Genomic DNA, 14,278 nt, shown 5'->3' with positions numbered 1-14,278 from the left:
TATTAAAAAACACCAGAATAAAGACAGTAAATAAGAAACATCATTCAGAAACAGGGGAACTCTAGATAGCAAACAATCAAGTGCCAGTTAACACCTTCCAAACACATGATGCCTTCAGCCAACAGAAGCCAGGCTACCTCTATGCTAATGGTTCTCAACCTGTTGTAGGCCAGGTGTTTTTGCCTACAACTCTTAGAAATCCCAACCAGTTTACCAGCTGTTAGGATTTCTGGGAGTTGAAGGCCAAAACATCTGGGGACCCACAGGTTGAGAACCACTGCTCTATGCAGATGTCTTCACTGATTGTCTTTGCAAACTTCATGGCTACTCAAATGCTAATTCAAGCTTACTAATTGCAAGATTCACACTTGCTTCAAGCAGACAAGGCTTCTTTCTCCCACCCTGGACATTCCAAAGATATATATATATATACACCCCACTTGCCTCATTTCCAACAGACCTCTGACCAAACCTCAGATGATTCCAGCCACAGATGCAGGTGAACGCCTGCATCTTAAGTGGCGGAGGGGAGAAAGGAAAGGGCCTGAGGCCAGGAATGGTGGGAGTTGAAGTCCAAAACACTAGGAGGGGCCAAGTTTGCCTATGACTGGTATAGCCCATCTCTTTGGGAAACTGTCCAAGGTTCGGACTGAAACCCAGAACGGATTGAGTGTTCTGGAAATCATCAGCCACCACGAGAAGACAAAACAGCCCTTGGTCCTCCCTCAATGTCTCTCCACACTCGGGCTTTATCTCTCGCTATCAGATGCTCTTCTCCATTAACAGCACAGAATTAATGAGAGTTCATCCATCCTGGAAACGAGCAAGGCGAAGATTTGCATCTCCCAGAGTCACAAAAGGGATGATGAATCGGTCTTAATTACAGCGGAGAGATATTTATCCGCTGATGGAACTGGAGGAAGACAGGTGTCGTTTAATCTCAAGACAGTGATGGAATAATCTAGTGATTACTCTGCTATCGCCTAATGCGCCTCGCTGTGAAATCACACGCGGAGTAGAGCTTTTCAATCAATTGGAGTTTCAATCAAATGTCCTTACTATTTGACAACTAATTCCATATACTCGTACAGTGATGGGAGGGACCCCAAAGGCCATCTAGTCCAACCCCCTTGCATGCTGTAAATTGAGAACAACCATCATGGTTTCAGCTAATATATACAGTCTATTCTTTTAAAAATGCACATACACATTCCTTTGGTTTAAGAGACATATAGAGACATATATGCCGTTGTTCATGCGCCTCTCGCTCCTCCTCCAAAAAAGGAGGGAGAAAAGATTGTCACACACATCTTTAATACTGGCCACTATTCACATTAAAGCATTGTATTTATCACATATATGGCCTTATAATCCTCACATAGTCTCCAAAGCTCTGACATATTTCCTGAACATCAATGACCATTGCCACTGAGAAGATGCTGTGTGTAGTTGCCACATTCGCTCTGGTTGGGTGCCTTCCTTTTGCGTAGAAAACCCCAGAAGAAGATTCCCCATATTGTGTAGAATCACAGAATCATAGAGTTGGAAGAGACCTCACAGGCCATCCAGTCCAACCCCTGCCAAGAAGCAGGAAAATTACATAGATATCAGGTGTTTCTCAACCTGGGGGTCGGGACCCTTGGGTGGGGCTGCAAGTGGGGCTAAGAAGGGCCTCCAAATCCTTCCTGTGTTTTCTGTTGGTCTTGAGGTTCTGTGTGGGAAGTGGGCCCAATTCAATCGTTGGTGGAGTTCAAGGAGCCATTTGATTGTAGGTGAACTATACATCCCAGCCACTATAACTCCCAAATGTCAAGGTATATTCTCCCCAAATTCCACCAGTGTTCACATTTGAGAACATTGAGTATTCGTGCCAAGTTTGGTCCAGATCCATCATTGTTTGAGTCCACACTGCTCTCTGGATGTAGATGAGCTACAACTCCCAAACTCAAGGTCAATGCCCACCAAACCCTTCCAGTATTTCCTGTTGGTTATGGTAGTTCTGCGAGCCAAGATCGGTTGATTCCATCATTGGTGGAGTTCTGAATGCGCTTTGATTGCAGGTGAATTATAAATCCCAGCAACTACAACTCCCAAATGTCAAAGTATATTTTCCCCAAATTCCACCAGTGTTCACATTTGGGAATATTGAGTATTTGTGCCAAGTTTGGTCCAGATCCATCATTGTTTGAGTCAATGGCGCTCTCTGGATGTAGGTGAACTACAACTCCCAAATTCAAAGTCAATGCCCACCAAGGCCTTCCAGTATTTCCTATTGGCTATGGTAGTTCTGTGAGCCAAGATCAGTTTGATTCCATCATTGGTGGAGTTCTGAATGCTCTTTGATTGCAGGTGAACTATACATCCCAGCCACTACAACTCCCAAATGTCAAGGTATATTTTCCCCAAATTCCACCAGTGTTCACATTTGGGAATATTGAGTATTCGTGCCAAGTTTGGTCCAGATCCATCATTGTTTGAGTCCGTGGCGCTCTCTGGATGTAGGTGAACTACAACTCCCAAACAAGGACAATGCCCACCAAACCCTTCCAGTATTTCCTATTGGCTATGGAAGTTCTGCAAGCCAAGTTAGGTTCAATTCCATCGTTAGTGGAATTTCGAATGCTCTTTGATTGCAGTGAACTATAAATCCCAGCCACTACAACTCCCAAATGTCAAGCTCTATTTTCTCCAAACTCCAGCAGTATTCAAATTTGGGTATATTGAGTATTTGTGCCAAGTTTGGTCCAGATCCATCACTGTTTGAGTCCACAGGGCTCTCTGGATGTGGGTGAGCTACAACTCCCAAACCCAAGGTCGATGCCCACCAAACCGTTAGTATTTCCTGTTAGTCATGCAAGTTCTGTGTGCCAGGTTTAGTTCAATTTCATTGTTGATGGAGTTCTGAATGCTCTTTGTTTGTAGGTGAACTATAAATCCCAGCAACTACAACTCCCAAATGACAAAATAAATCTCCCCCAACCTCACAAGTATTCAAATTTGGGCGTATCAGTTATTTGTGCCAAATTGGGTCCAGTGAATGAATACATCCTTCATATCAGATATAGACATTACGATTCATAACAGTAGCAAAATGAGTTATGAAGTAGCAACTAAAATAATGTGATGGTTGGGGGTCACCACAACATGAGGAACTGGATTAAGGGGTCGTGGCATTAGGAAGGTTGAGAAACACTGTTCTAATATAACAAGCTTGAGGTTTTATTCTTTCTCCGCATGACAACCCTGTGATGTAGGCTAGGCAGACATCTTTGCTTCCTTTCATGCTACAAATACTCCAAACTTGAAGGTCTCCATCCAGGTTGGCATTTCATGAACATCGCTTAATACAGTGAGATTATGACCAAGTCCCATTGAAGTCAACAGAAAGATTTGGCTGCATTTGATGTGAGTCTTGTTGCTTTCATTGGAAACACTGGAGAGGAAAATAATCCAAAGGAGAGTTCCATATCATGGGTAAATAAAAGGAAAAGGCACTTGAATTGTTTCCATTTCAAAATGGTCCAGCTCTTGCAGAGGAGAACATGGATATCCTGGGAGGAGAGCACATTTGTATAAAAGCCATTGCGCAATGAGTCCATGCTTGGCATGCAAGTGCTCCAGGGTTTCTATGTGCTTCTTTCTCATCCATAAGACCCAAAATATGAGAGATGAACTATATCTCCCAGCCATGAACCAGTTTTCCTCTGCAATTTCCTAAATGCGAGTCACAACCTGTGATGACAACTGTTTATAGAGCAAATAGTCTTGCGCACCAACAATACTCATTTGCACACGCCATGAAAAAATTGAAAATACAGACTGGAATTTTGTGGCTCTCTCTCACATGCTATGCAAGATGTTACACATGTTTTGTCTTTCAATGTTGCAGATGTAAAATTGCACATGAGCTGCCACTGCACATGAGAAGCACATGGTAAAGAGATATGGAATGTTTACGGACACATGTGCCATGTTATGTATTGCAGAGTGATGCCTCATACATTCGTACATGGATGAACATGCACATTTGATTGTATGTTCGCTTACACTTTCGGTGCCTGGGGTCAACCGAGCAACAATTGCATTAATTGCACAGTACAATTAATGCGCAATTCGCACACCACAAAGGACCAATGTAGGATCTTGGCCAAAAGTGTGCCTTAAGAAAAAGACATGGGATAAAAGCATGCCAATGCACATTTGCACATGGATGAGCATACACGATGCGCTGTCCTTGTACTTCTGGCCCCTTGATTCAGCCAGGCAACAATTGTATTAATTGTACAACACAATCAATGTGTTACTCCACACACCACAAAGGAACAATGTAGGATCTTGTCCAAGAGTCTTCCTTTTGAAAAAATATGTGGAAGAATGGGAAATTATTAACCCTTGTATCAATTGCACATTCCAATGAATGCATAGCTATCTTGGCCAAAAGACCTACCGTCAAAAAATAAACATAAAGAATAACACCATGTAACATGATTTTTGTTCCTGCAGCACATTTTGCCATAATTTTTCAGTGAGTCTCAACCAATTCAACAGTTTGTGGCAGCCACAAAGTTTTTGGAGCAGAATGACTACTTTCAAAGTAAGGACCGAACAATAAAACAGGAAATAACACTTTCAAACCAGGAACAGAAACATTTTCAAATTTAGTTACATAGAGTAATGGGAAAACATTAATCCTTGAAGTGTGTTCTTGATGGCTTTCATGACCAGAATCACTGGGTTGCTGTGAGATTTTTGGGCTGTATAGCCATGGTCCAGTTCCATTCTCTCCTGCTGTTTCACCTGCATATATGTGGCTGGCATCTTCAGAAGTTCTGTTGGCAGTGAAGCAAGTAGAGTGTATATTAACCCATGGAATAATGTCCAAGGTAAGAGAAAGAACCCTTGTCTGTTAAAGCAAGTGTGAATGTTGCAATTAGTAAGCTTAAATGGCATTAAGTAGCAATGAAACTGCAAAGTCAATCAGAGAAGGCAACTTCTGTCTGGTCACTAGAATTAAAAAACACCAGAACCAAGACAGTAAATAAGGAATACCACTCAGAAACACGGTACTCCAGACAGCAAACAAACAAGTGTCAGTTAACACCTCCCAAACAATGGCAACAAATCCCAGTTTATCGCTATGCAGATACCCTCACTAATTGACTTTGCAGACTTTATGGCTACTCAATGCTATTGAAGCTTGTTAATTGCAACAGCCACACTTGCTTTAATAAACATGAGTTCTTTCTCCCACAGATACCCTGGATATTCCACAGATAGATAGATAGATAGATAGATAGATAGATAGATAGATAGATAGATAGATAGACAACCCACTTGCCTCATCTCCAACAGACCTCTGAAGATGCCATCAACCACAGATGCAGGTGAAACATCAGGAGACAATGCTACTGGAAAATGGACATACAGCCCAAAAAACTCAGAGCAACCCAAGCCTTGAAGTGCTCAAAAGTGTGGAACTTGAGACTCATGGCTCCTCGGTTTCATTGTGTGGCTGCATTGGGCATGCACTGCGCATTGTGGTTCTCCAAATAGAGAATGCCCAAAGACTTCTCCTGGGCACAGGATGAGTTGGCATTTGGAGACTCCATGGACAAGGTGCTGGACCCCAAGGTGTCTTCAGCAGAATTCTGTGAATCCGCATCTTCCGAGGAAAAGCTCTCGTGCCTGGAGAGCTGGAAGTATTGGGCTGCCTCGGTCCTCCGTCGGCTGCGACCTCTGGCCGGCATGGAGGCGCAAGGCTGTTTGGCGGAGGGCAGCTTCTCACAGGTCTTGAGGGAGAAGTCAAGAGGAATGGAAGGCAAGCTCTGAGTTGAGACGTGGAGGCCATCGGAGATCTCTGCATCCAAGTCCTGAGCTTCAGGGTTCCCATATTCCAAGATGGGGTCAAGATAGGTCTCCTCGCTCCCTTTTCCTGTACCACCATGCGCAGGATCAGACGGATGTTCACCAATGCCTACGGTGTCTGCAAATCCACCTTCATCATTCTTGGAAGGACCATGTTCCAAGACGGGATCCAGTGAATCAAGATAGGTCTCCTCTCTCTCCTTTCCTATCTCTACAGACGGATGGTTGCTAACGCCAATGGTGTTCGCAAATCCATCCTTGTCACTGTTGACTTTCCTCTCCTGTTCTCTTGATACTCCATCCAAACCAGGATCTTCATCCAAACCATGGACTTCAGGAATTGAGTCAAAGGATCCCTTCTCTCTCTCTTCCTTGAATCTCCCCAATGCGCCTTGGAGGGTGCGCTTGGCCTCCTGGCATCTCTCCAGAGCTTCCCTCCACACCGTTAAGCCATTTCGGTTGGAAAGGCTGGAGGCCTGGATCTTCATCTGCTGGAAGGTCTCGGCTGAAAACTCCCCGGAGAGCCTTTGGAGCAATTCTTCCACCTCTTGTTGGGCATTTGCGTTCATAAGAGCGTTCCCTTTGGAGGCAGAACGGACCAGGAGCAGCTTGCAGTCAAGGCTGAACTGTGTAACCTGGAAGGGGAAGAGTTTAAAAAGCAGTCCTTACTGTGGTTATATAGCACAAACTAAAGGAAATACAGTAGAGTTCCGGTCATCTGACTTCCGGTTATCCGATGTACCGTATTATCTGACATGTCAGGCCAAGCATGCACCGGGCTTCTCTAAAGGGGGTGCTTGGCAGAGGGAAGAGCCTCTTCCGTTCGCCAAGCGCCTGGCACTTTGGAGAAGCCCGGTGCGTGTTGCTAAGCAGTAAGCATGCACCAGGTTTCTCTATGTTGGGAATCACCCTGGACTACTCAAGTCAAGATGTAGTTAGATATATGATAGAGTTAGATTGAGGGAATCCTTTCCCTGTTTCCAAAGCATGCCTAGATAGGCTTTACTGTGTTTCACTCTATCCTGTTTACATCACATCCCTTACTTTGAAGTTAGCAGAAATGTGAATCTTTAGGGACACTAACTTCTCATTGGTCAGAATGTCTTTTATGGCCCCAATAAACTGGACCATGCGGTTGGAACCATTTTGGTTCCTTCTTCTCCCTTTGTTCTTCTAGCCAACAAGCAGCATCTTGCTGTCTCTCCTGGCAAGATGTAACTATTTAGATGTTTGTTATTTTTCCTTTCTTATTTTTCCTTAGAAACCAGTCTAGAGTAGGCTAGACAGCTCCCAAGCCTTTCTATCTACAGTGGAGTTCTTTTTACCTGAATAAATACTTTTTGAACTTTTATTGAGACTCTGAAGTCCATTGCAATCCTAAATGGTCAAAGGCTTCTCTTTGCTCGTCCCGTGTAAGTAACTACTGCATTTGAAAGCTTTTGCTTTTGCTACTCTGCTGATTTTTTGTGGAATCTCCCCCAGAGAGGGTTAAATTGAGCCTAACCGCTCAGAGATTACTACAACACTCTAAACCAGAAACTTGGCGGAGGGAAGAGCCTCTTCTGTTCGCCAAGCACCTGGCACTTTGGAGAAGCCCGGTGCATGTTGTTAGCAGCAAGCATGCACTAGGCTTCTCTAAACTGGGTCCTTGGCAGAGAGAAGAGCCTTTTCCGTTCGCCAAGTGCCCGGCACTTTGGAGAAGCCCAGTGTGTGTTACTAAGCAGCAAGCACACACTGGACTTCTCTAAACTGGGCGCTTGGCAGAGGGACAAGACTCTTCCGTTTGCCAAGCGCCTGGCACTTTGGAGAAGCCTGGTCCATGTTGTGAGCAGCAAGCATGCACCAGGCTTCTCTAAACGGGACACTTGACGGAGAGAAGAGCCTCTTCCATTTGCCAAGTGCCCGGCACTTTGGAGAAGCCCGGTGCGTGTTGCTAAGCAGCAAGCACGCACTGGGCTTCTCCAAACCGGGTGCTTGACAGAGGGACGAGACTCTTCCCTTCGCCAAGCACCCGGCTTGCCGGGAAGGATAATAGGGCCTCCCTATTATCCGACAGTTCTGGTTATCCAACATTCAGCCCGCCCATTTATGTCGGATAACCGGAACTCTACTGTAAGATGGTAAGGCCTAAAAATCAACAGGCAATGAGTGTGTTGCCTTTCTAAGTGTGTGTTTGTAGGTTAGCATGTGCATGCTCATGGAGGTATGTGTCTGTTTAGTGTGTTTGCTTTTAACATAGCTTTGTGATAGTGGCTAGCTAGGTGATGGGGTTTCCTCTTCTTCAGAAGAGGAAGGAGAACAGGAAAGTGTTCATGAATCTGAGGGTGAGTTGGAATCTGAGGAGATTTTGCAAGTACCCACTTTTCAGGAGAGGCGAAAGGAAACAGAGCTGAGATGTCGTTCAGTTAGAATAGCTGCCAGAAATGCAGCTGAGTAATTGGGAACTGCCCTAGCAGCTGTGAGGGGACTCAGGGCTATAAAGCAGAAGCAGGTGCAGCCAGCTCTTGCTGGTAACAAACTGACTCTTCGCTCCCCTTGTGCCTGCTTCAAGTCTGCATTTGGGAAACTGCTCCTAAGGATTTACCGCTGTTTCTTGGTCTGAAGTAAGACTGCTACTTGATTTGGGAATTTATCAGAGACTGAGAACTGTGCTTGCTCTAAGACTTCCTTGCTTCCTTTTGCATTATTCCACTGAGTGTGCTGTACTTTATGTTTTGCTGAAGTAAAGCAGTTTTCATTTACTTACCACAGTGTTTTAAGGCTGTTCTTGAAAGGCAAAATAGGACACTAGGCCTCTTATACACTGCCATATAAAATCCACATTATCTGCTTTGAACTGCTTTGCATGAGCCTACTCTGCCAAATAATCCAGTGCAAAGCAGATAATCTGGATTTTATATGCCAGTGTTTGCCATGATTGCGTGTTTTTACATTGTAAATTTAACATAGTTTTATACTGCTTTAATTGCCATGGCTCATTGCTGTGGAATCCTAGGATTTGTAGTTTTACAAGGCCTTTCCTCTTTTCTGCCCAAATGTGAGTGTTGTTGCCTCACTGAACTAGAACTCCCAGGTTTCCCTAGCATTGAGCCATGGCAGTCCAAGTGGTATCAAACTGCATTAAATCAACAGTGTAGATGCTCCCATTGCTATATAACCCATCGCTCTTAAATATCTCTATATTTTAGAGCAGGCATGAGCAAACTTGGGCCCTCCAGGTGTTTTGGACTTCAACTCCCACAATTCCTAACAGCCTACCGGCTGTTAGGAATTGTGGGAGTTGAAGTCCAAAACACCTGGAGGGCCCAAGTTTGCCCATGCCTGCTTATGACTCAAAGATATGGATTAGTGGGAGTTGTAGTTTGGTGAGACACCATCATGAGAGAAGGACCTAAAAGACCTGAAATGCTTCAGAACAGTGCAAATACTCTCCTGAAGGATGATGAGACTATTCCCAAGGACAAGTTTCTGCCTCTGATGCTTTGCTAAAGTTTTGGCATTTCTGGAAATATATATATATATATATATATAGCACTCACCTTGTCACCAAACCTGTGCAGGTCAAGGAGGGTCTCCAGCTCAGCCCCCGTCCTCTCCATCTCCATGTAGAAGGTGGTCAGTTTGGCCTGGAATGACCGCTTAGCTGCCTCAAAAGCCCCCATTTCAGGGAAGGAGGAGCCCTGGATTTTGGCCGCGTCCTTCGACAGCGAGAGGCCCCGGTTGTAGTGGACCTAAGGGAGGAAAGACAGGAAGAGAAGGAAATATGTATACAAAATACAGAGATTTTACTGGCTGCTTTGGGTCTCAATTAAGAGAGGAAAACAAGCTGGCCTACATGCCAGGAGAAGGAAGAAGAGATGGCAATGTATGCATGAAGAGGAGAGGATGTGTATGTGTGTGTGTATTGTGTACCCAGTGTAGCTATAGTCTGTATGTGTCTACCTTCCTTCTCCATTACAGTATTTATATTCCACCCTTCTTTCTCATCTCGAAGGGGACTCAGGGCGGATCACAATGGACATATGCATGGCAACATTCAATGCCATATGACATAGAGACAAAACAAAGCCACAGAAGCAATTTAACATTTTTCCAGCTTCCGGCTTCATGAGGGTATACTCGTTTCCAGCCACAGGGGAGCTGCTGCTTCATCATCTACTGTGACACCAAGTCCTTGATGGATTGCTTCCTCATTTCTTTCTGCACCCTCCTGGGCGATTTTTATGGTGTTGTAAATTAGCCTTCCTGCATAAGCGATACCTAAAATTCCTGCTTGATAGATGCAACTATCTTGCGGGTTGCTTAGGTCAACCATGAGCTGGGCTATTTTTAATGGTTGGGAGCTCAATCTGACCCAGGCTGGTTTTGGACTCATGACCTCTCGGTCAGTAGTGATTTATTGCAGCTGGCTACTAACCGGCTGTGCCATAGTCCAGCCCTTTCTTGCTGTGTGGTACACTCTGTCTCAATGTTACAGAGTTTAATGCTTTTTGGAGTTTAAAAAGTATTCATGACATGAACATTATTAGGAAGAACTTCCTGGCTATAAAACGAGCTGTTCAACAGTGGAACTCTCTACCTGATGGAGGCTCCCTCTTTATAGGCTTTTGGAGCCCCCGGTGGCACAGTGGGTTAAAACCGCTGAGCTGCTGAACTTGCAGACCGAAAGGTCGCAGGTTCAAATCCGGGTAGCAGAGTGAGCGCCCGCTGTTAGCTCCAACTTCTGCCAATCTAGCCGTTCAAAAACATGCAAATGTGAGTAGATCAATAGGTACCGCTCCGGCGGGAAGGTAACACCGCTCCATGCAGTCATGCCAGTGGCCACATGACCTTGGAGGTGTCTATGGACAATGCTGGCTCTTCGGCTTAGAAATGGAGATGAGCATCAACCCCCAGAGTCGGACACATCTGAATTTAATGTCAGGGGAAACCTTTACCTTACTATATGTATATATATTATTATATTATTAGCACAGCATGTTGTTATTGTTGTTGTTATTATTATCGGGGGTGCTTGGATTGTGTTTTTCCTGCATGGGAAAAAGGGATGGACTGGATGGCCTTTGGAGGTCTCTTCCAACTCCAGGATTCTATATGATTCTTTTCTCAACGCACCGTGGCCTCTTTGAAGAATTCCTTAAACCTCCGGTAGGACTCTTCGATAATCTCCCGGCTGCCGGCTGCAGATCCCACTGCAAGAAGCTCCGGTTCTCCTTTTTCCTCAAACCACAAACTGACCTGTGCAAAAAATAAAAGCAAAGAGCTTTGCAAAGGCTCGAGCCAGACATTGGGTGCATCTACATGGTAGGATTAATGCAGTCTGACACCACTTTAACTTCCATGGGTTCAATGCTATGGAATCCTGGCCGTAGTAGCTTCACAAAGCCTTTTGCCTCCTTTGCCAAAAAGAGCTGGGGTCTCACCAAATAACAAATCCCAGGATTCAAGACTCCAGAGGTAAAGTGAAGATGCACCCAAAGGCAGTCCCAATATATAAACCATATAGTGGTTCTTTTTTGACTTTCTTTGCTTACTTCTGCTTTCAGAAGACTCACATCCATAGAGTCATTGCAAGTGAATCTGATTCTTAAAACACAACTTTGTTCTCTTTTCTGATTTCTAATGCACGTAACAGCGCTTCTCAACAAACTAGTGAACATTCTGAAAACGCCCAGTTCCATGTCTGGAAATGTCTGGAAATCATATAGTTTTGATGAGAAATTCCAGAAAGAAGACTGAAGGCATTTAAAAAGAAAAGCCTTCTCAATGAAGAGGTCCCTTTATTGGCAGTCTATTCCTGAACGGTCCATGAATGCCAGCTTTGTTTTACAGAGTCCATGGTTCCCAGATATTTTTTTTCCTGAGACATAACCGGGCTATTTTTAACTAGACTTCTACCCCTGTGACCTGAAAACAAAGCACCTCTTTTATTGCCTTAGAAGTTTTACGGCAGACTTATTTCTGACTGTGCAATCTAGGAAACACCCACTATAAAAGTCTAGGAATATTAGACAAAATATTGACTCCAAAAGTCTGGGTCAACCCATCCACAGGTCATATCAAAATCTGTAATTTGGCCTAAAACCCTGGCCTCAACTTATAAATAAGGTCAACCTATACATAAGTATATACAATATGTTATATGCCATCACACCCAGGCACCTTTTAGAGCTTTAAGATGTGCTTCTTTCTTTGCCTGGGTGAACTGCGGGGGGCCTTACTTTGAAGCTCAGGAATCCCAGTAACCAAAATCACTTCAAGTTGAACAATCAACAAGATTTTATTTTTTCAATGTCCTTGGCAGACTTGGCACAAATTGTTGAGGTTACAAATACAAATAGTCAACTTATAAAACCTTGCAGATGTTCCTTTCTTGCTTTTCCCCTTAGTTGCTGGTTAACTTCTTCCAAAAGCGAAGAGATCCTGAGATGCTTTCTACCCTAGCCTTGAGCTGCTGTATTAGAAAGAGCAGATCTTTCCCTATCTAAGCTGAAAGCTAGCTTGGAAACAAAGTAGTTGGAGCTTCTTCCAATGGCAGAGAAATCCTGAGATATTCTCTGCCCCAGTGCTGAGTTGCTATCTTGGAAAGAGCAGGTCTTCCCCTATCTGGACTCAGCACCAGTTTTATAAGCAAGAGGCCAGTACTTACGAAGGCTTGTCTGAGCTGACCTGGCTTGACCACACAAGCACATCTGAGTTCTTTTCTCTTCTGTCTAGAAGGCAAAAGGCTTTTCAAAATGGAGATTTCATCCCCAGGAAAAGGGGCGGTCTCCAGAACAAAAAGATACTTTGCAAGCTTTCAGCAGCAAAGACTTTGCTGACCTGGCTACAAACTCTGTTAATGGTTAACTATCAGGGTGCTGCAGAATCTGCAACAGCCCTGGAAGAAATGCAAACAGGTGCTATTTCCTACAACTATGGGACAATGCAAATCAAACCCCTGGGAGATGGAACACGTAACATGGCATTTTTTTAACCAGGGCTGAATGGTCTTCTATCATGCCACTGGGATAGTAACCCTACAGGGTTGGGACTCTCACTGCAAAGTCGAGGCATTTAGATGCATCAAAAAGGCATCTTCTAACTTTACACAACAAGTCAGTGTAAAATTACACTACAAGCGCCTAGATGGGCTTTGGTTGTGTCTGTTGGAGATTGTAGATATAAATAAATAGACGTTTTACCACAGTTTCTGAAACAAGAAACTGCAGTATAATAAAGTGTTACTCAGGCTTGTGTAACAAGTAACAGTATCTTTACTTCAGTTCAAAAGATCAAACAGGGCAACAATATATACAGCAGTCTCTTTGAATTCACACAGAGAACAGAGGAAATAAATAGTCCTTTTAAATAGTCCTTAAATATGCCTCATTTGCCTTATAAATAATCAGGCTTTGGAGGGTTGGCAGCCATTTCCTTCCTGACCATTTCCAGTCAGCGCTCTCTTCACTCTCCAAGGTGAAAGTGCCAGTTAAAACAATTTGTCTCAACAGCAAGCTAGAGACAGTAGCCAATCGGAAGTTTGGCTCCTGGCTGGCTCAGCCAATCACTTGTCGACACATGCCTTTCCAGTCAAATTCCATCATGGTGCCTCTTTACAAATCCTCAAATCCTCTGCCTGGCAGAAAGGGGTTGGACGAGATGGCCTTTGGTGATCCCTTCAACCTCTAGTGGAATATTCTGCCTGGGAGTCAGGTGGAGTTTCCTTCTCTGGAGGTTCGTAAGCAGAGTCTGGATGGCTGTTTATCAGGAGTGCTTTGATTGTGTTTCCCTGCATAGAAGAAGGAGGTTGGACTGGATAGCCTTTGGGGGTGACTCTAAGGTTTTAGATGATTTTAACCCTGAAGCAAGATCTCACAGAATCCTAGAACCCTAGAACCATGGAGAAGACTCCCAAAGGTCTGTTAGATAGATAAATGCATTATTAGACAGGAATGTGTTGGCTGTAATCCTATTGTGTAAAACTGGTGGAAAATACAGTTCTAATGGACATGTGGTCACACGCCTGCTGAATGATTACGTGGGTGGTAATGTGTAACTTAAGGAACATGCTGAAAAAACGGAGTCATGACCATGTGACATTCATGATGAGGGTTGCATCATTCACTTTTGTTCCTGACTGACGATGAGCAAGCACTGGATATAAAAGAGGGTAGCAAGAGTGTTATCTCACTTCTCGCCATACATCTGTTGCCGATATCTGTTAACTGCGTTGTGAGTATATCTCTGCATATGCCACTGACTGATAGAAGCTCAGGCAATCCTGATGTGTGTATATATTGAGATTTGCACAGTGGGCTAAACTGCTAAACTGTAGAAAATCCTGCCTATTAGTTTAAGCCTGGGTCGGGGTGAGCACCCGCCATCAGCCCCAGCTTCCTACCCACCTAGCAGATCGAAAACAGAAATGTGA

General features: G+C 44.1%; 1 protein-coding gene across 1 annotated transcript in view; it reads right to left on the bottom strand.

Annotated features, from left to right (window-relative positions):
- Positions 1–4,818: 4,818 nt before the first annotated feature.
- The window catches only part of kiaa1755 (KIAA1755 ortholog), a 53,241-nt gene continuing 43,781 nt past the window's right edge, over positions 4,819–14,278 (bottom strand). Inside the window, exons 12-14 of the mRNA XM_062979201.1 lie at positions 10,981–11,103; positions 9,405–9,596; positions 4,819–6,500 (exon numbers count right to left, since the gene is read on the bottom strand). Of these exons, the coding sequence (XP_062835271.1) occupies positions 5,502–6,500; positions 9,405–9,596; positions 10,981–11,103 (1,314 nt within the window). The 3' untranslated portion in view covers positions 4,819–5,501. The remainder of the gene's footprint in view (positions 6,501–9,404; positions 9,597–10,980; positions 11,104–14,278) is intronic.

Source organism: Anolis carolinensis, chromosome 4 (assembly GCF_035594765.1).
Source record: "Anolis carolinensis isolate JA03-04 chromosome 4, rAnoCar3.1.pri, whole genome shotgun sequence".
Lineage (NCBI taxonomy): Eukaryota > Metazoa > Chordata > Lepidosauria > Squamata > Dactyloidae > Anolis > Anolis carolinensis.
Note: the sequence above shows the minus strand (reverse complement) of the source record. Positions and strands in the feature narration are given on the sequence as shown.